The 27,840-nt window shown below is 40.0% G+C and overlaps 1 protein-coding gene across 1 annotated transcript in view; it reads left to right on the top strand.

Annotated features, from left to right (window-relative positions):
• Positions 1-27,840, top strand: part of PTPRQ (protein tyrosine phosphatase receptor type Q) — a 536,318-nt gene that overhangs the window by 426,171 nt on the left and 82,307 nt on the right. The window contains exons 34-35 of the mRNA XM_069762319.1: positions 517-616; positions 12,001-12,129. Of these exons, the coding sequence (XP_069618420.1) occupies positions 517-616; positions 12,001-12,129 (229 nt within the window). The remainder of the gene's footprint in view (positions 1-516; positions 617-12,000; positions 12,130-27,840) is intronic.

The following is a 27,840-nucleotide window of genomic DNA, read 5'->3' as shown; positions in this document are numbered from 1 at the left end:
TAAAGGGACTGTCCTTGTTGGAGATCTTCTGCATATTCTTGAAATGAACAGAGGGACAAAGATTCTCTCTTATTCAGTTTTATTATTCATTTTGATGGATAGTGTTCCTTTAACAATAATATTTTTGTGGGAAAAAGTGTTTAAACATTTATATACGTGAAATGTGAAAATTTTAAGAAACTAGAAATCCTAAATAACAATCTGTCATGTGTAAGAAAACAAAAAAAATATTCCCATGAAGAGTGCATGAGGCAGTGTTATTTGATTTTAGGTACAAAGATAACAAAGTAGTCCACATGGCTGCTGTGACGGGTATAAAATATATGACACTGTTAAAGATAAGCATCTGTCTGCTGATCCATGAAATGATGTGCTTATTGCAAGTTGAACATTTGTTTTTCATTTCCTTCTCTGATACATATTATGAAAAGAAATCTCGAGTGTACAGTCTTTTGGCTGTAAAAATAGCTTTTTCTGAAAACGTCTAGTTTCTGATTTGAAACTGTTTCTTTCCAGCTGATGGACTCTCAGAACGAGCTGTGGAAATCATCCTATCAGTTACTCTGTGTGTGCTATCTGTGATACTACTTGTGGCTGCAATATATGCTTTTGCAAGGTAAGATATCTTTTACTTGTCATAGATTTACAAATATTTTCCAAGCTCCCCATTTTCTGTAATAACTCTTGTTAGGACAAAGGAATATGAACGAATCAATATGCTATGTGATTTTCAGTATATGAAGGTTCAAACATGCCATGATGCTCCCGCGTCAGAGAGACGAGGTAGTCACCGGACAGCCGTCACTATGTTTATTCTCCATGTGTATACTCCTGTGCACCTTCACTAAGTCACTCGACTTCTTATCGGGATACTGATGTTCAGCATGAGAAGCACGTCTTCATGGTGCAAAGCTGTTGGGTCACCAACTTGTTTAACCCTGCTGATGTCTTCGGTCTGGGGAGAACAATTTTTGACTTTGGTATTTTTTGGGGTGTTCAAGATGCGGTTCTGAAACTTGTGGTTGATTGACTTAAATGAGGATGGGTCGGTCGGCCACGGGTTTCAGAGCCGCATCTTGAATATTTTAAAGAATATTGAAGTTCAAGGTCGGTCGTTTTTGACCGAAGACAACAGCAGGGTTAAGCGATGTCAGATTGAATTTAGGAAAAAATATGGTGTTTCTGAAATAATTTCAAAGAGTGCTATACAGAAGATGGTACAAAAACTGGAAACAATGGGATCATTGATTCTTTTCGATAGTAGAGGCCAACCAAAAATGTTGCAGGACACAATCGATGCCGTGCAACATGGTCTGGAGCAACCACCTATGAATTCTCTGAGTTGCCTAGCACAGGAGACTGAAATAACTTATTCAGCAGGTCCAAAAGGGCAAAATTGCATTCATATCATGTCACCAAAATTCAGGAGCTAAAAGCAAGTGATATGGATAACAGAGCCAGATAATGTCACTGTTTCAAGGTTTGTGAGGGAGAACAAAGGAATAATGGAAATCAAATAGTTATCAGATGAGGTATGGTTAAATTTGTTGGGTTATGTTAAATTGCAAAACATACCTCTATTAGCCACTGAAAATCCCCTTGCATCTCAACAAATATCACTCCATCATCAAAAAGTCGGTGTATGGCCCACAATGTCTCAGTTTCGCATCATAGTTCCCATATTTTTTATACCACCATGAACACTGATTTGTACCTGGACATTTTTGAACAGTTCACGAAAGAACTGGAGGATCAGGAGTTATTGAAAGGTTACTTTAGGCAAGATTGAGGAATATTGTCACTCATCGGCAAGAAGCACAGCAGAAATTGAGTCCATTCTTGGCATGAGGATAATTCCAAAGGAGCTTTGGCCACCACAGTCACCGAATCTGACACCACCTGACTTCTTCCTTTAGGATAAGCTCAATAGAAAAGTTGGAACAAGCTTTGCACTGTGGAAGATTTGATGGAAAACTTCCAATGTGAAATTGGTTCTATTCCTCCCCCTCGTATATGCTTGCCAATACAGTCAGGAACATGGAGTGCCACTCCGAAATATGTGTAGATTAAAATGGAGATCACTTCCAGCTTCTCATATTATACAATCAATTACACATTTGCTAAGGTATGTGGTGTATTTTCTAGTTCAGATTGCTTAATTCTAATGGGAGTTACCACAGAATACTTAGGGCTCTTTCGAGTTAAACTTCTTGTGATTCATTACATAAATATTTTTATGTAACGTTACAAAGCATAATTTAGGAGATAGTGATCCAATAGAAAAGAAAGTACGGTAATGCAAATTTCATGAGTGGAAATATATTTGTTACTGCGATATTGATGATCAGAAGATGCAAGAGTTTGAGAGCCAGTAACAATAAAACACATATCTCAAAGAAGAAAAGAAAAATCAAAAGAAGGGAAATTTTATATTTGAGAATTACTTGAAATGTTTAAACTTTTTTGGCCTATGATTTAATGAAATTATTATTCATTGACTACTTTAAATATGTAGATAACTCAAATCTCTTGAATTAGTATGTACATACAGTATTTATACACATTCTTCAAGTGACCTCCACTTCTTTATAGTCTGCACTATCCCACAGTGCTCTATTACAGAGGTTGAGTCAACGGTATACAATTATATGTATACAGTGTATATAATAAGTCTACATCCACCTTTAAAATGTCAATTTTTTGTCATGTAAAAAAAAATACCATTAAGAATAACTTCAGAACTCTTTCCACATTTAATGTCACCTATAATCTGTAATCTGTAATCTTTTTATCTTTTCTCCTTGGGCCATTCCAAAACTTTGATTTTCTTCTGGTGAAGCCATTCTTTTGTTGATTTGGAGGTATGCTTAGGGTCGTGACACCTATCCATTTCTAACTCCAGGGCTTGATGCCAGCCGCAATTTTTGACAAATCACAGTTGACATCAACCCCGATTCTCATTACCCTGATTGGCAACGCACCAGGGCAATTGGAAAGAGCAGGGCAAAGCACCAGAACTGGTGCATCTCATGTGATGCTCCACTTCTGCAGTGGTAGCAGGTTGGTATTTTTAAGCTTTGAAGGGCCCAATAAACAGGGACCTTCTAGCCTCATAAAATGAGCTCACTGCTGTCTGCGTTACCTTTGCTGGTTATCAAAAATTGAGAGAACCCTACATTGTTTTTTTTAAATTATTTATTTATTAGGTTGAACAAGACTAAACACCCTTTAGTGCCACATCAAAGACACTAAAGGGTGCAAGTTTATTATATGTAGGGGGCTTGTGAAAATTATATATCTACAGGATATCTATCCATTCTATTTTGATGATTCGAGCTGTGAATTTACTGTACTTGGCTGATGAAATCTTGTGGTTCCTTTGAGATGTGTGTGAGAAAAAAATGGGATGCACATGGTTTGTGTACCGTCAGTTTTTTTTCCACATTGACTTGTATAGGTGAGTCTCGTTCAATATACAGTACGCAGCCATACGCAGCATGCCATGATTTTTTCCTGAGTCTGAACACTGCCTCAATGAATAACATTTTTGTGAGTGCAATGCGATTTTATTTATTATATTGCACTCACCGATTTTATATGCAGATGAGATCCAACCATAAATGTGATTAGTTAATTCTAAATACAACCACATCCCAAATAAGAATGTGTTTGCATTTATACACCCACATTTCAGTTTTGCTTTTTTATTTTCCCTCTCAAAATTATTTCATTTTTTTCCTCAATCGATTTGTACAGATTATGGGTGACATATAAGTTGGAAAAAGCTCTGAAATTATTTTAATGATATGATTTTTTTCCATGGCATGCCATGATATGATTTTTTTCCATTTGAATGACTATGGACACATTCCATGTTTCAGTTTCTTAAAGCCAGTTTGTCTGCCCAAACTGACAGTACAAACTAAGCACATAGCTTTGTATAGATTATAGCCATTTTACAATGGCATGTAAAAGTTTGGGTACCCCTGGTTGAAAGTACTGTTATTGTGAACAGCTGAGCAAGTTATAGATGAAATGATCTCTAAAAGGCCTAAAGTTGAAGATGATACATTTCCTTTGTGTTTTGGGCAAAAACAAAAAAATGTCATCTTTTACATTTTTAAAATTACAAAAATGAAGATGGGCAGAGGCATATATTTGGGCACTCTGCATGGTTAGTACTTTGTAGCACCCCCATTTGAAGGTATCACAGCTTGTATGAAAAAAAAGCAGGATGAGTCCAGCTGATAAAAAAACCTTGTCTTTATTCCAAATCCGTATAAAATAGTGACATGGCACCCATATGTGCAGCATATATGGGTGCCGTGTCACTATTTTATATGAATTTGGAATAAAGACAAGCTTTTTTATCAGCTGGACTCACCCTGCTTTTTTTTCATTCAACACTCAAGTGGTCCGCTTGGAGTTTGTGCTGTTACACACCGAGGTGGTAAGCTGGCTATTTCTTTCTCATCACAGCTTGTAAATGCTTTTTGTAGCCAGACAAGTGAGATTCCAGGGTCGCCTTGCATGCACTGCTATTTTGCGGTCTAGCCACAGATTTTCAATGCCATTCAGATCAGGAGACTGTGAGGGCCATTGTAAAACTTTCAGCTTGCGCCTTTTGCAGTAGTCTATTATGGATTTTGACATGTGTTTAGGATCATTATCCATTTGTAGATGCTATACTCTTTTGATCTTCAGACTTTTTACAGCTGGTGTAATGCTTGCATCAAGAATTTGTTGAAATTTCATTGAATACATTCTTCCCTCTACCTGTGAAATGTTCCCCATGCCATTGGCTGTAACAAGAAGTATAGTTTCTCCTTGCGGAGATCGACATGCTAAGCATGCCGAGATGAGGAGACTTAAAGCTGCAATGCTCCTCTGGGTAATATGCTAATTATTCAAATTGTCTCTTCAGAGAGGAAGAGAGCTCGAAATCTAGTGCCACCTATTGGAAGGTAGCAATCCTACAAGTCAATGTTGACACTTTAATGAGCCTTGTCATATGACTTAGGATAATAGCCAAACCAGAATCTCAATTTGCAGACACTGTGTTTCGGGGTACTACCCCTCGTCAGTGCAAAGCGGAGATTTGGTTTGCCTGTGTGAGAGGCGTCAGACCGTTATCCAAGAAGTATCGTTTCTCCTTGCGGAGATCGACATGCTAAGCATGCCGAGATGAGGAGACTTAAAGCCGCAATGCTCCTCTGGGTAATATGCTAATTATGCAAATTGTCTCTTCAGAGAGGAAGAGAGCTAGAACTCTAGTGCCACCTATTTGAAGGTAGCAATCCTACAAGTCAATTTTGACCCTTTAACGAGCATGCTTAGCATGTCGTTCTCCGCAAGGAGAAACAATGCTCCTTGGATAACGGTTTGACGCCTCTCACACAGCCAAACCAGATCTCCGCTTTGCACTGATAAGGCGCAGTACCCCGAAAGACAGTGTCTGCAAATTGAGATTCTGGTTTGGCTATTATCCTAAGTCATGTGACAAGGCTTGTTAGAAGCACCTATGGCTGCTGTTTTTTGGCACAAGGTTAGAGGAGGCTGGGTTTTTATAAAAATGGGAAATTTGCATCACCTGGCCTTTCTTAACGATGATGGTGAACAAGCCATAAACATAACAAGCTAATTTAGATGAGAAACCTTGATCAAAGTTATCTGAGCACACAAATCTCCAAAAGTGCTCAATCTTTTGCATTGGTCCGTTTCTCTTTTATAATTTTTAAAATGAAAAAAGAAATGACTATCTTTATATATTTATATTTAAATTTGGCCTACAATACAAAAGAAATGTGTCATCTTTCACTTTAGGCCTTTTAGAGATCATTTCATCTTCAACTTTCTTAAATGTTCACAATGGCAGTAATTTTGACCAGTGATGCTCAAACTTTTACATGCCACTGTACAAATTGCATCTTCAGTGTTCTAATTGCTGTCTCCACTTTGCAGAAGCTGAAGTTTAATCAAAGACACTAACTGAAGAGGTTGGTGCACTCTTGGTTTGGCTTACTTTGTACATGGTGTTCCCTATAGGCAAGCCAGTGTTGTTAATCACCAGTGAGAGAAGCAGAGCATGCAAAACAGTAAGGTGGAATAATGCACTGAGGTTTTTGGCAACACCAAAGGTGCAATGATCCCCTATTTAGCATATTTGATTAAACTTTAATTTCTGTATGAAAAAGGCAGCAACTAGAACACTAAAGGTGAATTTTTAAGGGATATACTATTCAATTTACCATGCTAACCATTGTCAATTTATGAGGTAATAACTCTGGAATGCTTCAATGAATCCCACTGATTCTGAGAATGTTTTTTCATGACATATTGTGCTTCATGTTAGGCCGGTTTTACACGTCCGTTTATTTCCGGTACCAGAATGATGAGGTTTATGTTAAAGTCCAAACTACAGCACGTGGGGGCTTTTGGGACTCTTACTCCCATCATCCGACACCTGCTGCTGCTAATAACAGTGACAGTAGGTGCGAATGATCGGGGTATTCCACAGCCGCCGGCGGTGATCTAAGGAAATAAATGAATGAAAAACCCGATGTGGGTTCCCCCCTATTTTCTTGAACCAACCAGACAAAACTTACAGCTGGGTGATGCAACCCTCATCTGTCAGTTTCTGCTAGGTTGGTTATCAAGAATAGAGAGGTCCCATGCTGTTTTTTAAATAATTTAATAAAATAATTTAAAATACGGTGTGGGGTACCCCCATTTTTGACAACCAGCCTTGCTAAAGCTCACAGCTTGGGGCTGCTATTCTCAGACTGGTAAGGGGCCATTGATATAGGCCCCACTTAGCCTAAAAACAGCAGCTGCACAGAAAAGGTGCATCTATCCATTTTCTGGCGCTTTGCCCGGCTCTTCCTTTTGCCCTGTAGTGGTGGCAAGTGAGGTAATATTTGTGAGGTTGATGTCACCTTTCCGGTGACATCAAGCCCACGGTTTAGTAATGGAGAGGCGTCTATAAGACACCATCCATTACTAATCCTATAGTTGTATTGTTTGTAAATAAAGACACAGCCGGAATAAAATCCTTTATTTGAAAAAATTACACAGACTCCTTTAATATTCTAAAATAAACCGTACTTACTGCAACACCTAATTCCCCGACGCCCTCGATCTTCTGTAATAAAAGTAAAATAATAAACCAACAATATACCATATCTGTCCGTCGTTGTGTCCACTCTGTAATCCATGTCTGGAGGCTAAATAGTTTTCAACATGGACGGAGTCAAGATGCAACCGTCCCAGCTGAAAACCACTGGTGTATGAGCTGCTGAGGGCGTAGCACCATTCACCATCGGTGACATCATGACTGGCATTTTGCCACGGCCCTGAAGTCACCGCAATTCAGCCTGGCCTCGATGATGTCACTGCTGGTGAATGATGCTGCACTCTCAGCAGCTCATTCATCAGTGGTTTTCAGAGACACCATTTTGGAAACTATACTCTTCAAGAAATGTATTTAGATGTGTAGTAAGCACTTTGAACCCCCTGGTGCTTCACATAATTTTATAACGTTGAGCTGTGAAAATAAAAAAAATCGCATTTTCTCCACAAGAATGTTTTAGCCCCAAATTTAGCATTTTCATAAGGATAATAAGAGAAATTGCACCATACCATTTGTTGAGCAATTTCTCCTGAGTACGCTGATACCAAATTTGAGGGAGAAAAGTACTATTTGTGTGAATGGCAGGGCTCAGATGGGAAGAAGCACCGTTTGACTTTTTGAATGTAAAATTTGATGGAATCATTAGCAGATGCCATGTCCCGTTTGGAGAGCCCCAGATGTGCCTAAACAGTGGAAACTCCAAGTGATTCTATTTTGGAAACTAGACTCCTCTCGGAATGTATTTAGCTGTGTGGTGATGACTTTGAACTCCCTGGTGCTTCACAGAAATTTATAACATTGAGCCATGAAAATTAAAAAAATCACATTTTCCCCACAAAAATGTTATTTTAGCCCCAAATTTTGCATTTTCATAAGGGTAACAGGAGAAATTGCACAATACAATTTGTTGTGCAATTTCTCCTGAGTACACCGATACCCCATATGTTGGAAAAAACTACTGTTTGGGTGCATGGAAGGGCACGGAAGGGTAGGAGTATCGTTTGACTTTTTAAATGTAAGATTTGCTGGAACCATTAGCAAACGTCAAGTCCCGTTTGGAAATCCCCTGATGTGCCTAAATAGTGCAACCCCCCACAAGTGACCCCATTTTGGAAACTAGACCCCTCAAGGAATACATTTAGATGTGTGGTGAGCACCTCGAAAACCCAGGTGCTTCACAGAAGTTTATAAGGTTGAGCCGTGAAAATAAAAAAGATCCCGTTTTTCCCCACAAAAATGTTATTTTAACCCAAATGTTTTTGTTTTCACAAGGGTAACCGGAAAAATTACACTATACAATTTGTTGTGAAATTTCTACTGAGTATGCCGATATCCCCTACGTGGGGGAAAACTACTTTTGATGCACAGTGCAAAGCTCAGAAGAGAAGAAGCGCTATATCGGGGTTCAGATTTTGCTAGAATGGTTTGAGAGTACTATGTCACATTGACAGAACCCTTGAGGTGTCAGAACAACAGTAACCCCCCATATGTGAACTCATTTTACAAGCTAAACCCCCAATGAATTCATTTACAGGTGCTGAGATCATATTGACACCACATGTGCCTCACAGAACTTTATAACATTGAGCAGTGAAGAAAGAATAAATTACATTTTTACCACTAAAATGTTGTTTTAGCCCCAAGTTTTAAATTTTTCTAAGGGCTAATAGGAGACATTTTTACAACGAACTGAGGTCCATTTTTTCCTGAGTGTGCCAATACCCTACATGTAATCAGGAGATACTTTTCAGGCACAGTTCAAAGCTCACAAGGGAAGGAGCGCCATATTATGGTGCAGATTTTACTGATATAGTTTGTGGGTGCCATGACCCACTGAGAGAGCCCCTGAGGTGCCAACACAGCAGAACCCCCCCTTAAGTGACCCCATTTTACAAACTACACCTCTCAATGAATTAATTTAGGGGTGCAGTGATCATATTGACACCATAGGTGTGTCACAGAATGTTATACCATCGTGCAGTGAATATAAAAAATAATTACATTTTTACCCCCAAAATTTAGTTTTAGCCCCAGACTTTACATTTTCACACAAGAAGTGGGTAAAAGTGGCACCAAAATATGTCCCATAATTGCTTTTGAATGTAGCAATACCCTATATATGGCTGTACAGTACTGATTAGCCACTATTTGCCTCTTGGATCTCAGCTTTTCCTAGAAGAGTTGGCAGGCTCCATAAACTAAGTGCTATAAAAGCAGAATCCCTCCCTCAAGCGACCCCATTTTGGAAATTATACCCCTTTGGGAATTTATCTACAAGTGCAATGACGATTTTGACTCCATGGATGTTTTCCAGAAACAAGCAGTAGTGGATGTTGCTGAGTGAAAATTGCACTGTAGTGACCAGTACTTTATAGTGACCAATAAGTTATGCCCAGCTCATGCTTTTTGAGACATGCACCCGTAAATTAGAAGGACTCTCATTGCTATAGAAATGCCAAACATGTGGACACTTATTGTGGTTTAGGCACACTGGGGCTCAGAAGGGAGGAAGGCATTTGGCCTTGGGAGTGCAGAATTTGCTGAATTTCTTTTAGAGGGTGAGGAGCCATGTCACTTTTTCAGAATCTTTGTACTACCTGATAGTGGATATCCCCTATATTTCCGCTAACAGAAGACAGACCTGAGTGGGAAGTTGATTTTTTTTGTTGATCACTTGGGATCACTTTACATAATGTTCGGGATAACATTTATCCTGCGCGCTACGCTGACCACTTACATTGTTTATTTCTATTCGTCTTTTTGATCCCCTTTTATTCCACCTTTTGTTCAGCAGTATGATGATTAAGCATTGTTAGTTTTACAGTTTTATAGGTTGGATCGTTCCAGACATGGCAATACCAAATATGTGTATTTTTATTGTTTATATATTTATTTTTTTCATAAAAATATTTGTTCATGAGTATAATATCTGCAGTCTGATCGCAGTTATAAGGTGTAGCAACGAAGGAGCCTTATAGCCTATCAGCCCTTCAGACACAAGTTAATTTAATCAGGCACTGCGTATAATCTAACTAACTTGCTAGTGCCTGGTGACCTGAATGTCATCATGTCGATATCAGGTCACTATGGCAATGATCAGGACCTTGCGGTGTGCCTCGTGGGGTCTCCAATCCAAGGGCAGAGGGGCTTTAGTCCCTCTCCCTGCTCTGGTAATGCTGTGATCAAGTTCAATCACAGCATTTAGGGGGTTAAAGTGTCAGGAGTGGTGCTGGACTGCTCCTGGCACTGAGTGCTGGGTGTCAGGTCTCAGAATCAGCTGACACCCTGCGGAGATCGCGCACGCACAGCGTTTGTGCTCGCAATATTGCCTGGACATATCCATCTGTCCCAAGTCAGACACAGGCCACAGGAATGTATGGATACATTTAAGGTGGTAATGGGGTTAACCTTAAAAAGGAACCACCATTTTAATATTTCATAAATCAATAGGACATGTGAAAATAAGAAACTTTGAAACAAATCTTATTAGAGAAGTTTTCTTTCTCTGCCAAGGCTGATTATTCATTCTCAAAACTCTCAATTCACAGGTAAAATTTATTTTCAGTAAATACAGATGGTGCCGCTATGTAGATAGGAGATGACAGTCGGTGCTCAAAATGTTCTATGCGACTTGGAGTAGAGGGCCTATATCCTTTCATTTGTCTTCTCCTTTGATCATCGGTCTTCCCTGAATATTGATTTTTTTTTCAGATTTTACCCCTGAATTGACAGATTTGTCTGATGAGATATAGCACCAAGTTGCTTATTTTCATGTGCACTACTAATTTATGCATGTATGGAGTTACAAAGTATCATGATGAAACCTAAGACAGAAACAAAATGAACATACAGCTCTGGCAAAAATTAAGAGACCACTGCAAAATGTTCAGTTTGTCTGATTTTTCTCTTTATAGATATATTTTTTGAGGAAAGTGTAAATTGTTCATTTATTCTATAAACTTCTGACAACATGTCTCTGAATTTCCAAGCAATACATTCTGTATTTTTTTTTTCGGAAAAGGAGAAATGGTCAAAATAAAAAAAAAAACAGTGCTTTCAGACCTCAAATAATGCAAAGAAAACAAGTTCATAATCATTTAGAAACAACAATACTAAAGTTTTAACTCAGAAAGAGTTCAGAAATCAATATTTTGTGGAATAACCATGATTTTTAATCACAGCTTTCATGCGTCTTGGCATGCTTTCCACCAGTCTTTCACACTGCTTCTGGGGCAAAAATGTAAGCAGTTCTTCTTTGTTTGATGGCTTGTGACTATCCATCATCCTCTTGGTTACATTCCAGAGGTTTTCAATGGGGTTCAGGTTTGGAGATTGAGCTGCCCATGACTGGGTTTTGATGTGGTGGTCTCTAAATTTTTGCCAGAGCTGTATACCCTGCTATAAGTAAATAAAAAGCAATAGTGCATATAAATAACATAGGGTACTTAGTAAACACTGTGATAAAAAAACGTGGTCACATAAAATGTCACAATTTTAAGTAGATATAACAGTAGTATATCTCACAACTTCTTTCTTGGCATAACTCCAAATACCACCTTTGGATATGAGCTGTGATGAATATTACGGAGTATACAGTAATAGAATAGGAAAATTCTAAAAGTAAGGGCAGGAAAATTGATGCAGAATATTTTGTGAGGAGTCAAGTCCAAGGTTGTAGAAAGGTGCTCAGAGTAATCATATAGATAACAAGAAGAAGAAGATTTGTTCTACATTGTCCTGGTCAAGGTAGTTGTACAGACAATTAAAGCAAGACTCACATATTACTGTACCTGTAGTGATTTTAACATAATAAAATCCATCTACTAACATTTCAACCTTTAAACATACGATTTTATTTATTTCTCCTTTAGAATTAGGCAGAAGCAAAAAGAAGGTGGGACGTACTCCCCACGAGATGCCGAAATTATTGATACAAAATTCAAGCTAGACCAGTTAATCACAGTGGCAGACTTGGAACTAAAGGATGAGAGATTAACACGGTAAGCATACTCATGACAAAACAGTAGTCCAAGAGGTCACCAGCCATGACCCCACCATGACCTGTACTTGTTTGGAAGTGTTTGTCCTGCTCTTATTTACACAGGTCAGTAATATCCTCTTTCAAAGGCTGACCTGTGTCTTTCAAACCTCATAAGTAGAATTTAGAACCGTATTCCTTTGTCTGCAGACCAAGAATGGATTTTTCCACCACAGTCTACCTTACTGTTACATTACATGTTTTCTTATTTATATATTATACGGAAATACATTTATATATTATATTCTCCATCCATATTACTGCATTGCTAAGGTTAGAGTGTACTGTAGTCTCATGTATAGAGATGTAGCCAGTGATAATATGACAGATGGCGCGTTACTTCAATAGCATAACACTGTAAAGTAGCACACCATCTCTGTCATGTTGGTGCTTGCTCCATATCTAGCTACTTATCCTGTTATATGATAACTGAGCAGGGCCGGACTGGGACTAAAATTCAGCCCTGGCATTTGACGTTACACAGGCCCACTTGTCACATGGTGACTGTATACTATCTTTGTACACTCGTAGGTTACAAGAAGTGAGGGGAGAGTAACACGACTATATAGCATATAATCACAGCTGTATCCGGCATTACAGCTCAGTCCTATTTATTGCTTTTAGTTTCAGTACCAAGAAAAGCCGCTACTTTACCTACATAACTGGATCTCGTAGATAATGAAGGGATGAGACGATCAAAGGCTATGGAACCTCATTCTGATGCTCCATAAACTTTGCCTACAGCCACTTTTGGTTCCGCTGCACAGCACGAGACATGGTGACTCTGAAGAGCGGTGACATCAGTAACGTCACCGCTCTTCAGATATTCCGGGTCTTGCGCTGAGCTCGGCGACTGTGAAGAGCGGTATTGTTACTACCGTCACCGCTCTTCAGAGTCACTGGATCTCGGCAGGTCTGGGCTAGTAGTGAGGGTGTCTGATAGACACCTCTCCATTACTTACACCAGGGATTGATAGCAGCTGACATTACGCAGCTGACATCAACCCCTAAAAATCATTACACATACCAGAATTAAATGCTCTGGCGGCTGGGAAAAGAAGTAGAGTTAAAGCTATTCCCAGGCGCCGGGTGCTAACTACAACTGTCATCATCCTTTCCTGGTCTCCCTGCGAAGCATTTCTGCTGTATTTACATACGCTGATCTCAGGCCACTAAACGAGTGTGATCGACAATACTGAAGTCGTTTGCTTGTTTCCCGGCCTCTTTACACCAACTGAGAAAGAATGAAGGGAAAAGAACAATCACAATTAGATCAATCTGTCCCCATACAGTATCATGTTATCAGCAGCACATCTACAGTTTACACCGGTGATGTGCTGCTGAGAACAAGGATTTCTGTTCCCACATAAACAATCCAATCACTCGATGAATAGGCAGCATTTGCTTGTTTAGTATAATGCACCCTATAGTCCTCCATATATTATAATGTGCACCTCAGTCCTCCATATAGTATAATACACTCCTCAGTCCTCCATATAGTATAATACACTCCTCAGTCCTCCATATAGTATAATACACTCCTCAGTCCTCCATATAGTATAATACACTCCTCAGTCCTCCATATAGTATAATACACTTCTCAGTCCTCCATATAATATAATACACTCCTCAGTCCTCCATATAGTATAATACACTCCTCAGTCCTCCATATAGTATAATGTACTGCCACAGTCCTCCAAATAATATAATACACTCCTCATAGTGCTCCATATAGTATAATGCGCCACCATTGTTATCCATGCAGTACAATTCCCCATTGTCCTCGATACAGTATAATGCAGCCCACATATAGTATAATGATGCCACTCCAGAGTATAATGCAGCCACCCCACAGAATATATTGTAGCCCCGAATATAATGTAACCCCCCAGAGAATATAATGCAGCCCCCTCATATAGTATAATGTAGCCCCTGCATATATATGGTAGCCCCCTCATAGAGCATAATGCAGCCCCTCCATAGAATATAATGTAGCCCCTTCATAGAATACAATGCAGCCCTCCTCATATAGTATAATGCAGCTCCCCATAGAATATAATACAGCACCCCATAGAATGTAATACAGCCCACGTCCCCACAGAATATAATACAACCCCCCATGGAATATAATGTAGCCCCCATAGAATGTAATACAGCCCCCTCCCATAGAATGTAATACAGCCCGACCCCATAGAATGTATGGCAGGACAGCCCCCATAGAATGTAATGCAGCACAGCCCCCATAGAATGTAATGCAGTCTGACCCCATATAATGTAATATGGCACAGCCCCCATAGAATGTAATACAGCCTGACCCATAGAATGTAATGCAGAACTGCCCCCATAGAATGTAATGCAGCACAGCCCACATAGAATGTAATGCAACCAGCCCCCATAGAATGTAATGCAGCCAGCCCCCATAGCATGTAATGCAGCTAGCCCCCATAGAATGTAATGCAGCACAGCCCCCATTGAATATAATGCAGCACATCCCCCATAGAATGTAATGCAGCCAGCCCCCATAGAATGTAATACAGCACAGCCACCATAGAATGTAATGCAGCACAGCCCCCATAGAATATAATGCAGCACATCCCCCATAGAATGTAATGCAGCTATCCCCCATAGAATGTAATGCAGCTAGCCCCCATAGAATGTAATGCAGCACAGCCCCCATTGAATGTAATGCAGCACAGCCCCCATAGAATGTAATGCAGCACAGCCCCCATAGAATGTAATGCAGGCAGCCCCCATAGAATGTAATGCATCACAGCCCCCATAGAATGTAATGCAGCACAGCCCCCATAGAATGTAATGCAGTACAGCCTCCATAGAATGTAATGCAGCACATCCCTCATAGAATGCAACACAGCCAGCCCCATAGAATGTAATGCAGCACAGCCCCCATAGAATGTAATGCAGCACATCCCCCAAAGAATGTAATGCAGCACAGCCCCCATAGAATGTAATGCAGCACAGCACCCATAGAATGTAATGCAGCACAGCACCCATAGAATATAATGCAGCACAGCCCCCATATAATGTAATGCAGCACAGCCCCCATAGAATGTAATGCAGCCAGCCCCCATAAAATGTAATGCAGCACAGCCCACATAGAATGTAATGCAGCCAGCCTCCATAGAATGCAATGCAGTACAGCCCCCATAGAATGTAATGCAGCACAGCCCCCATAGAATGTAATGCAGCACAGCCCCCATAGAATGTAATGCAGCACAGCCCCCATAGAATGTAATACAGCACAGCCCCCATAGAATGTAATGCAGCACAGCCCCCATAGAATGTAATACAGCACAGCCCCCATAGAATGTTATACAGCACAGCCCCCATAGAATGTAATACAGCACAGCCCCCATAGAATGTAATGCAGCACAGCCCCCATAGAATGTAATACAGCCAGCCCCCATAGAATGTAATACAGCACAGCCACCATAGAATGTAATGCAGCACAGCCCCCATAGAATATAATGCAGCACATCCCCCATAGAATGTAATGCAGCTATCCCCCATAGAATGTAATGCAGCTAGCCCCCATAGAATGTAATGCAGCACAGCCCCCATAGAATGTAATGCAGGCAGCCACCATAGAATGTAATGCATCACAGCCCCCATAGAATGTAATGCAGCACAGCCCCCATAGAATGTAATGCAGCACAGCCTCCATAGAATGTAATGCAGCACATCCCTCATAGAATGCAACACAGCCAGCCCCATAGAATGTAATGCAGCACAGCCCCCATAGAATGTAATGCAGCACATCCCCCAAAGAATGTAATGCAGCACAGCCCCCATAGAATGTAATGCAGCACAGCACCCATAGAATGTAATGCAGCACAGCCCCCATAGAATATAATGCAGCACAGCCCCCATATAATGTAATGCAGCACAGCCCCCATAGAATGTAATGCAGCCAGCCCCCATAAAATGTAATGCAGCACAGGCCACATAGAATGTAATGCAGCCAGCCTCCATAGAATGTAATGCAGTACAGCCCCCATAGAATGTAATGCAGCACAGCCCCCATAGAATGTAATGCAGCACAGCCCCCATAGAATGTAATGCAGCACAGCCCCCATAGAATGTAATACAGCACAGCCCCCATAGAATGTAATGCAGCACAGCCCCCATAGAATGTAATACAGCACAGCCCCCATAGAATGTTATACAGCACAGCCCCCATAGAATGTAATGCAGCACAGCCCCCATTGAATATAATGCAGCACAGCCCCCATAGAATGTAATGCAGCCAGCCCCCATAGAATGTAATACAGCACAGCCACCATAGAATGTAATGCAGCACAGCCCCCATAGAATATAATGCAGCACATCCCCCATAGAATGTAATGCAGCTATCCCCCATAGAATGTAATGCAGCTAGCCTCCATAGAATGTAATGCAGCACAGCCCCCATTGAATGTAATGCAGCACAGCCCCCATAGAATGTAATGCAGCACAGCCCCCATAGAATGTAATGCAGGCAGCCCCCATAGAATGTAATGCATCACAGCCCCCATAGAATGTAATGCAGCACAGCCCCCATGGAATGTAATGCAGCACAGCCTCCATAGAATGTAATGCAGCACATCCCTCATAGAATGCAACACAGCCAGCCCCATAGAATGTAATGCAGCACAGCCCCCATAGAATGTAATGCAGCACATCCCCCAAAGAATGTAATGCAGCACAGCCCCCATAGAATGTAATGCAGCACAGCACCCATAGAATGTAATGCAGCACAGCCCCCATAGAATATAATGCAGCACAGCCCCATATAATGTAATGCAGCACAGCCCCCTTAGAATGTAATGCAGCCAGCCCCCATAAAATGTAATGCAGCACAGCCCACATAGAATGTAATGCAGCCAGCCTCCATAGAATGTAATGCAGTACAGCCCCCATAGAATGTAATGCAGCACAGCCCCCATAGAATGTAATGCAGCACAGCCCCCATAGAATGTAATGCAGCACAGCCCCCATAGAATGTAATACAGCACAGCCCCCATAGAATGTAATGCAGCACAGCCCCCATAGAATGTAATACAGCACAGCCCCCATAGAATGTTATACAGCACAGCCCCCATAGAATGTAATACAGCACAGCCCCCATAGAATGTAATGCAGCACAGCCCCCATAGAATGTAATACAGCCCCCCCAATTGCCCCACAATCCAGTTATCACTCATTGTTATATTTAAAAAAAACAAAAACAAACACACTCTCCTCACCTCTCCTCATGCCCCGTGCTGCTCAAGGCTCCGGTCTCAGTAGCTGCAGTCTGCCCGGCCACACAGCAGGTGCGCGATGATATGATGTCATCGCGCACCCGCAATGTCTGAGCGAGGCAGAGCACGGAATGATGGGAGAGGGAGCGTCAGCGGACGCTCTCTCCTCCATCATTGCATTCAACTGTACCGGCATCATAGACGCCGATATAGTTGAATGCGGGGCGGGCGGGCAAATGGTGTGGGGGGGGCGAGTCGGCACTGGCGGGAGGTGTCAGCCATGGTGCCGCTGATAGCGGCAGCGGCCCACTCCTGGCACAAGCCCTTCTGGCATTTTCCAGAAGTGCCCGATGGCCAGTCCGGCACTGTAACTGAGTAAATTTGACTATACTATATTGAAAAAAGCTACATTTGTCTTTGGGTAGATCACCTATCAACTTTGGTTGCCCAAATTCAATCTAAATTTTGAAATATTTAATAAAAGAATTGCTAATTTTGGAAAATCAAGGGAAAAATATGTTGGTGAAGTGGATTAGGCTTTTGTTATGGATTCCACTCGTAATATACCAATATTAAAACTGATTTGCTAAATCGCTAACAAAAAAAGAGGAACATTTCAGCACACTCATCACACACTCATCCAAAATACATTCCCAATAAATGTTTACCTCTAGCTTTCAACCTTGCAAAAGTATTAAGTGACACATTAAACGCTCTTCAAGAGCCTCCTCTGAACACATTAGTCCTGCTTCATGACCACCTATTGGAAAGGTCATTTCCAGTGCCCCAACACTCTGAATCATGGACTTCTAATGGATCTGACTAAGCAGGGTTAATGTAGTGGAATGATACTGTACAGCTATTTCAACAAGTACCTGGTGGGCTGTTAAACAAGTCCTCTGAGTAAACACTTAAAGGCTTGTAGGCTAATGTGGCCATTAAAAAGTGTGAACTTTTTGGTTATATAGAAGTAGAATAAATATCAGACATGCAAAATTCAATCCATAAATAATATTGTTTTATTGATCTTGAATGAGTAATAAATGACCGATCAATGACAAAGTTTTATTTTTACACTCACAATTTTCTATACTATAGTGGAATTCCTTTATCTGATAATCTAGAAAGTCTAATAAAAATGGTACTTGTTTATGCCCAGTGCTGTAAAATGATGTAGATCAGAAATAGAGTTAAGCAAAACAATTTTGCTGGATTTTGGTTCAGCAGTCACATTGGAAGCCCAAGACCACCAGACAAAGGCCTACTACATCCCCAGAGACTCCTCCAATTGGTAGGCCGCTTGGGCGTCATTACGTTGTGGTGCACCGCACGTATGATGTCGCAGCAGCTAGTTAATCAGAAATTTCTGCAATTGCAAATCAATTCTATTAATCTGAATCAAAGTGCTTCGATGACAAGTACATTGACTTCAATAACCCACATCCAGCCAGATAGAACAGTCACAGAAATGACAGGAACAAATCTGCCATGTGCAGCTATTGTCTATGACATTCCAGCAATCCAGAATATAGAGTAATTTGTCACTTATCAGATTCCACTGATGCCAGATTAAAGGAGTTACCCAGGCTATTCACAAAAGTCTGCAATCACTCTCTGTGACTGCTGACTTCTGAATTTTTACATTGCACAAAGAAAGTATGTGATTTGCATTCTACCGGCCACATTCTGACTAGACATGCATGGTCTTGATCAATTCACTTGTATTGCGTGCCACTGTGCACGTCTAGTCGGAATGTGGCAGGATGAACGCATGTAACATACTTGATATCATTTCACAATGAGATAATGAATGTGGAGAGAAAGCTATGAAGAGCAGATAATCACTTAGCATAAAGAACGAAGATAGACAATCTAGTCTGTGCTGTTCTCTATGTGCGATGATGGAGGGATACACATTTATCCCTGGTGATTTAATAGCATCAACATATACTGCACACAGATATCACATCTACTTTCCCTTTGTGAAACGTACATATTATGGCCAGATTCATAAAACGTTCAGCCTGTTGGATTATGGAAGGAAGGTGGAGTACCTGGATAGGGAAATTGTCATTTCTAAATGGTTATTACTAGTGTTTAATGTCTAAGCATCCACCACAGCTGGGTGTTTAAGGGGTAACTGCAGATAAAGGGGTCATGAAGATGAGCACTTACATATGGGCCCCGATTCAACAAGGATGGCATTTTATACAGTGCACTTGAGTGAGATGTACAACATTGATTAAGAAGAATGAACCTTTTAATGAATTCATTGCATCTTTCAGTTGAAGTGTATCACTGCAAAAAAGTACTCCATTAGTTGTAGCTTACGCCATTTTTTAAATGAACTTCTTAGCCGTGTTCGGCCATACCCCTGCCCAGTTAAGCTCCACACACTTTTCAAAGAGTTCTTGGAGCTTTTAAAAACTGACCAAAAGCACCAAGTTTTAAAAAAAATCAATTTTTTTTTGCTGGCTGGAGCTTCATTTTTCTTCCACAACCTCTTCATATAGATAAAGGTACATTATAGCACTAAAGGGAGCTTAGGGTGACCTGCAGACTGTTATTACTATTACCATCAATGTATATTTCAAATACACTAATTCAATGTATTACTAGATGGCGCTGAGGAGATCAAAGTGGTGTTCAAAGGTGGACATTAAAAGGGTTGGCCACTTTTCATGAAGGTGAACCTCAAGCACTCTAAAATACGGTACCTAAAATAACAAACACAGCGGGTCCTCTCCATCCCTGGGTCCAAAACATGCTTCCCACTGCGTCTATGGCCTTAGGGTTTGGGCTGCAATGGTGATATCACTTCAACACCACGTATTACCACTGTAAACAATCACTCTAGTCAGTGACTGGCTGCAGCGGTGATGCGTGCTGTCAACATGACGTCACCGATGCAAGCAAACACTGACCAGAGCCGCAGTGGGAAGCATGTGTTGGAACCAGTGAGAGACGTCCTTCTGTGCTTGTTATTTTGGATCCTATACATTCCACTAAATCTAAAGTACAAAAGAACAAATATGTACAATCTAGAAGTTTGTGTTTATTGTGTTATGTATTATACTAGTATTTGCTTTTCAGTAACATTTCATGACATCATTCTGATAGTACTCCACATTGGTAATGAATTAATTTTTGCTTCCAGATATTCTTCCTTTTTCTTTAGACGCAAGGACATATATGTCATCCAGTAAGTCAGCTATGGAGCAGTTGTGTGCATTTCCATCCAGAGTCGAAGGATCTCGTATTTCCATCAAGCACTTCCAATGGAAGCTGAGATGGAAACACTAGACCCTCGGTAGTATATGGTTAAGCAGGCAAAATACCACATAAATACTACTTCTGTCTGTTTCACATTCGGCATTGGAATCAGTTATAATTTACATTAACCCCATTATGCCTATTTCAATATTTATACATGTATTTAATCCGTGATACTGATCATTAACCATATACTATGCAGCATAATACTTGCCTGTGTTAACATTTCATGATAACTTAGAGATTAATTGTTTTATAAGGTCCATTATATGTGACAATAGAATTGGATCAAACAAAAGAAAACCATTTTCCTTTTTTATTTGATTGAGCCCTGTATTTAAATAATTATTTTTTCTTTCTGTCACTTTCACTCGTTCATTCACAAATTGTTCCAATTGGCCATACGTCAATAGTAAACTATTTTATTTTTATAGAATAATAGTAACCAATGAATTACCCTACAATTTATCAACCAAAATAACGGTAAAACAATGTACGGTAAGTGTAAAACCGGGTCCAAAAAAAGTTGGGACACTGGGCAGTGTGGATTCTCTTTATATGTTACTGTTAGTACCGGGCAGTGTGTTGTATACATGGCAGTCGGTGGGTATTATACCTAAGGTCCTTTCCTATTTTGGCACCTGGTTTCACATTTATATAATCTCTTTGGTTGGCTGTAGTGGTTTTCATATTTTATGCAATGATAATATTAATGTTTTTACCACTTTGAGTATAAATTATTTTTACCTACCAATTCCAGTTTGTTTTACTCATACAATGAGTAAGGACATACGTCAGTGTTCTAATTCTTGGATTTTAAGGTGTGATAATAAAAGCTGGATTTTATTGACACCTTGCTGAATTTTAGGCACATTTTTTTCACCCATTCCATTGTTACATTTATTGTGATGGATGTTGTAATATTCTCATGTAAACCGTATGGCATGACCGCACTGCCATATTTGGATTTTTAAAGAGATGTTTTAAAAAAATAATAATTAGTATTTGTCTAATTTTTGTGCTGATAAAATTTGCTATTTATATAGTTAAGTCATATAACTTCTAATATCCTTGTAATATTGTACATTATTGGCACCCTGTACTACGGACATAGTTGCATTTTGGTATGGGACCTATGGTCCAGTGTTAGATATTTAGTTAATAACAGTCATGTGGAATGGCTAGTGCTCTTCTCAAAAGAAGAAGAGTCAAGCAGGCATAATCTTAACAGGTTTTGTATTCCTTATTAAAGGCTTACATCTTATATTATTGCTAGGTCCAAATAGCTGCAATCAAATATAAAAAGTTACTTTTTCACTGTTGCACGCCTGATAATTCAATTTATAGTGATGAAAATTCATATTATGTGTAGATTGTACATTTTACTATAGTACAAGTATCACACCGCAACACTAAATTTGGTTTTCTTTAAATGATGTGCTGAAAAGTGCTACATTTTATGTTCAGCCTTAAGTTCTTCAGCTCACTTGTCCTTCATCTACATCCAACCATCCTTCCCTCTGAAGGACTGTCTGATAAGAAGATTAAATACAGATGTAGCAGGCAGCAATTGCTTTCATCCGTAGGGCATTGTATTGCTTTGTTCTGTCTCTAAGGATCGCAACTTGATGCTCTTAATAGGCCATGTGTTTTTAACAGATGCATGTTCTCCTCTAATTTGAGCACTGGACCTGGTGCTATATTTGGGAGGCACAGGTAGCAGGTTCCAGCTGCCAACCGGCACCTGCCACATCTCTATTTTCAATAGAAAATGACACTTTTATCAGTACCTATTTGTATAAAACTATACAACACTTAATTTGTGTAATTAACAGCACCTGTAACTTACCTGTGGCAACCAACAAGTGTTGACAATAACTAAATCACACTTGCAGCCAGTTGACATGGATTAAAGTTGACTCAACCTCTGTCCTGTGTCCTTGTGTGTACCACATTGAGCATGGAGTAAAGAAAGAAGACCAAAGAACTGTCTGAGCAATTCAGAAACCAAATTGTGAGGAAGCATGAACAATCTCAAGGCTACAAGTCCATTTCCAAAGACCTGAATGTTCCTGTGTCTACCGTGCCCAGTGTCATCAAGAAGTTTAAAACCCATGGCACTGTGGCTAACCTCCCTAGATGTGGATGGAAAAGAAAAATTGACAAGAGATTTCAACGCAAGATTGTGCAGATGTTGGATAAAGAACCTCGACTAACATCCAAACAAGTTCAAGCTGCCCTGTAGTCCGAGGGTACAACAGTGTCAACCCGTATCCGTCGGCATCTGAATGAAAAGGGACTGTATGGTAGGAGACCAAGGAAGACCCCACTTCTTACCCCAAGACATTAAAAATCCAGGCTGGAGTTTGCCAAAACTTACCTGAAAAAGCCTAAAACATTTTAGAAGAATGTTCTCTGGTCAGATGAGACAAAAGTAGAGCTTTTTGGGCAAAGGCATCAACATAGAGTTTCCAGGAGAAAAAAAGAGGCTTTCAAAAAAAAGAACACGGTCCCTACAGTCAAACATGGCGGAGGTTCCCTGATGTTTTGGGGTTGCTTTGCTGCCTCTGGCACTGGACTGCTTGACCGTGTGCATGGCATTATGAAGTCTGAAGACTACCAACAAATTTTGCAGCATAATGTAGGGCCCAGTGTGAGAAAGCTGGGTCTCCATCAGAGGTAATGGGTCTTCCAGCAGGACAATGACCCAAAACACACTTCAAAAAGCACTAGAAAATGGTTTGAGAGAAAGCACTGGAGACTGGAGTCCAGACCTGAATCCCATAGAACACCTGTGGAGAGATCTAAAAATGGCAGTTTGGAGAAGGCACCCTTCAAATATCAGGGACCTGGAGCAGTTTGTCAAAGAAGAATGGTCTAAAATTCCAGCAGAGCATTGTAAGAAACTCGTTGATGGTTACCAGAAGCGGTTGGTCGCAGTTATTTTGGCTAAAGGTTGTGCAACCAAGTATTAGGCTGAGGGTGCCAATCCTTTTGTCTGGCCCATTTTTGCAGTTTTGTGTGAAATGATCAATGTTTTGCTTTTTGCTTCATTCTCTTTTGTGTTTTTTCATTTAAGACAAATTAAATGAGGATAATAATACCAAAGAATTTGTGTTTGCAATCATTTTCATGAAGAAAATGAGTATTGTCTGACAGAATTACAGGGGTGTCAATACTTTTGGCCATGACTGTAACTGTCTGCCATATAAATGACATTATACCATACCAACCATGTTAAATTATTTTATAAGGAAAAATATTTCTGCAGGCTGTTTTTCCTACTGTAAGTCATTTATAGTTCTTCTACCCGGTGCCTTCCATTCGCCTCCTGCTTTCTCTGTTGAGACAAGTAATCCTGCATCAAAGATGGCTATCACAGTTGCATGGAGAGCAGTTATTAATCTGCACCATGTATACACATCACAGAAAAGGTGATTTACCACTGCACTTCCATTGCTCCTACGGTGGACCAGAACACTGGCAGCTTGAGGCAAAATTAAAGGCACCATGTAGTGTAAGTATATATGACATTTGCCGGGACGGAGGGTCGCCTTATGTTTTTATAAATGTAGTCCGATTACCAAAGAAGCGTCCAACAAGCCCAATTATTGCTACAATTGGCCTCCTAGATCTACTAAATGAAAACTTGTTTAGAGCTGACATTAGAATTAGCTACCTGAACTAGTTGCCTTTGTTAGTAACCTATAGACTATTGGTGATAGGTCTTTTTTGAACAATCATATCAATATACAATGAGATTCAAAGTGGACTTGCATATGTATTGTATGTATGAAAGGGAAGCCCTCGGAACTTCCAATGGTCTGCCCATGGAAGCCTGGTCTGAAGCGATGTAAGTGTTGGCTAACAGAGCTATTTATCTGTGGTAGGTCTGTTTTGGACATCCAATGATGGTTACTGTGTACAGTAGTTCTGAAACAATCAGAGTTTTAAGATTTAGCAATGTAGCAGAGCTAAAAAGCTAAGCCCTTCCATGTCTATAGACATTGAGCTAACTATTAGAGGAGTAGGCAGAGTCGGACTTGCAAGTGTGCACCAGGTCCAGGTAGTCACAGCAATCATGTAGTACTGATAAAACGTTCAGTGTAAGTAAACAAAAGCACATAGACGGACATGTGACGCATCGTTGAATTCTGTGTTTTAACCTCTTCCTCATGCTTTCCTCAGATACATAGTAAAAACCTGTTGACAGATTCCATTTAATTTACAGCATGGAAATACGTGTCATTGGGATTTGGGAACAGGGGAGTTAGTGGTTGCAATGTAGGCACTCAGCCCCCCCAGTGATCACTCATAGATTGCAATGGATTTTATAGTGATAAGCCACAGCAACCCAAATGTTTTTCCAGAACAGGTTAATGCCCGGGAAATGCCATTAATTTGTGACCAGTTTTATGCTTTCACAGAGCAACTCATTGTTCTGACTCAGCATATAACAGGTAGAGGTGAACATATGACCTATTTGGGATTATGGACATAAGTTCTCCATATTTCCCCTTGCTTAGAAGGAAACTATCCTCTCACGTATCCCATGTAAGGGGGTTTGAGCTACACAGTTAATATTAATATATGGCCACTCATTTCCCCTGCACTAGGCCAGTTGCATACATCTAGGAAACAAGGACCGTCCTTGCATCAGACCTAGACTGACCACTGGGTCTCCTGATCTGAGCTAACTTCTTCATAAATGCCTATAAAGCAGTTAGCTCAAGTTGGGAGACCAGCTAGGTCATCAAATAAGATAATGATCCATATTTCACACATGCACAGAAAGGCCATGAGTGAGAAGCCTCTTTGTATGATACCATAGTTAGACACATGGACATGAGCTGTCCACATTGGACATCGCACAAATGAAATACTTAAAATACTTTAAAAATGTTAACATGTGCTCCTGTAAATGTGTAATTATTTGTAATTAATAAAATGGGTTGGTTTTTAAGTAAAATTTGGATATTTGCTGGATGAAATTTAGGCAGAATAGAGCCATTTTTCAATGACAGAACAAGAATGCCTATAGATTTACCATTCAAAGTTAGCCTTTATATAACACATATGTCTTCTTATAATGCCCTTAACATGCAGAATATATTCATGAAGAAGTGCTTAGTTTTTCGCAATATTGGTAAATGTGGAGTACATACTCTCCAGGAAATTCTTGATATTTTCAGGCAGTTTTTGTGTTCCATGTAACTTGCTACATTGCCCCCTCTATATCTTCATATTTCACATTGATTTTTTCAGTAAATATCTACTTCTACATTGTGCCAGTGACCACCATACTCTGAATGTCAAAACAACAGGCATGATACATCTTTCAGCAGATATTGTTTGGTAAAACTGCAGCCTCCAGGATGTACAGGTCATTCTACCATTTCAACAATGTTTAAAAATAAGGAAATGTATAGAGAGCTAACAAGACCATTGTTTATGTTTGGAAAACTGGATTTCACCATTGTTTCTATGTTCCTCTAAAATTGTAATTCAATACTTTGCTTCCACATCCAGATTCATTTAACTTAACAATCTTTGCATTCATGAAGACTGTTGTTTCACCAGTCTTTATCTAAAGCCTGTTAGATGCAGCATATTTATAAAGAAGCGCTCCCCACTTAATTTTCGTGCTTTCTTGGGGTGTTGTGCGCCAGAAATTAAATTCAATGCAAAATGTAAGCTGATGTTTATTTTCAATATAATTTATTTTTATGCCAAGTTCTAGTAAACATTATGTTGAATCTCTTGTAGCAGAGTAATTCTAAATCACTAAATCTGTGATTAAAGCAGCTATGTTCAGCCTGATCAGTTTGTTAGCAAATTACCACCAACCTTCGCAGTACAGGTGCATATCGAGAAAACAATTATACTTGCAATGTCCAGATATCGAAGAAAGGTTGCACTCAGCATCCGATTAAAAGTGTTCTTATTTAATCATGGAACAGCGGATTCACAGGAAGGATAAGGGGACTATCCTCTCACTGAACCCTCTTTTCCATGATTAAATAAAGGACACTTTTAATCGGGCACTGAGTGCAACCTTTTTTGATTTTTTGACATTAGGTTGAATCTGCCAGGCTGTGGAAGGAAATGTCCCTCCTGCTGATCCTTACCACTTAGTCTGAATATGGGAGGGCCATCGTCAAAACAAAATTTGTGACATTTTAATAGGAAAACTCATATAAAGTGTTTGAAAAATGCCTCTCATAGTCTTTAAAATGTCTCCAAAGTATTTGGAGTTTTAACAAGCAAGCCACAATACTTTTCGAAAGACAAAATTCTAAATGTTTAGAACAAAGTGACATAGCATAAATTTCACATTCTCTGTATGTGTATACTTGCTTCCTCTGCTTCTTCTCCTGATGCCAGGCAGTGCTGTACCTTCGTTGCAGGCTATGCAATGTTCAGCATTTCTGATTAATATTCTGTGACATGTGGTGCTGTCTAGGCAGAGGTTTTGGGGTTTAATTCCTGATTATGGGTTTCAAATTAGAGATGAGCAGATTGATTTGTGAAGGTTGGGTTTCAAGTGAAATTTCATCAAATTTGCAGTTTCATACAAATTTGAATATTTTGAGATTCGATTTGTGGTTTGTAAAATAAAATAACTTGCTCTGCACAATTTATAACACTGCTGAATTATCGAGGGCAGGCTACCGTAATTTTGCATTGCCGCCGGGCTTCCCTATAATGCGTAGCAGTTATGACGTTTAGCAGAACATCATGCTTTGTACAATGACGGTCAGTCAGTACCTGGGCTATCACACGTGTAAGCTCTTAGGGTCAGTTGAGTCCTCTTTCTCTCTCTTCTGTAGAGTGTAAGCTGTTATGATCAGTGGGTGTAATACTATTGTAGGAACTCTAGGATTCTGGTAGCGTGGGGCAATGAACAGACAGAGACGGGTTCCTTTAGTGCAAATAGTGTATTTGTACCACAGCAATAACACCCAAAACAATATACTGATAACCCGCAATGAAACAAGTCCCTTAACCATATACAGAAAATCGGAAGAGTTCTTAGGGCAGAGTCCTCGACAAGTTGAGTGTGACAGGTGACGTGGTGCAGATCCAAAACACTGTTGGTGCAGAAAGAGTCAAATCCAGGTATGTAGTAAACACAGGGAAGTCCAGAACAAGTCCTCAGG

Source organism: Ranitomeya imitator, chromosome 4 (assembly GCF_032444005.1).
Source record: "Ranitomeya imitator isolate aRanImi1 chromosome 4, aRanImi1.pri, whole genome shotgun sequence".
Classification (NCBI taxonomy): Eukaryota; Metazoa; Chordata; class Amphibia; order Anura; family Dendrobatidae; genus Ranitomeya; species Ranitomeya imitator.
This window is presented reverse-complemented; position numbering and strand designations above follow the sequence as displayed.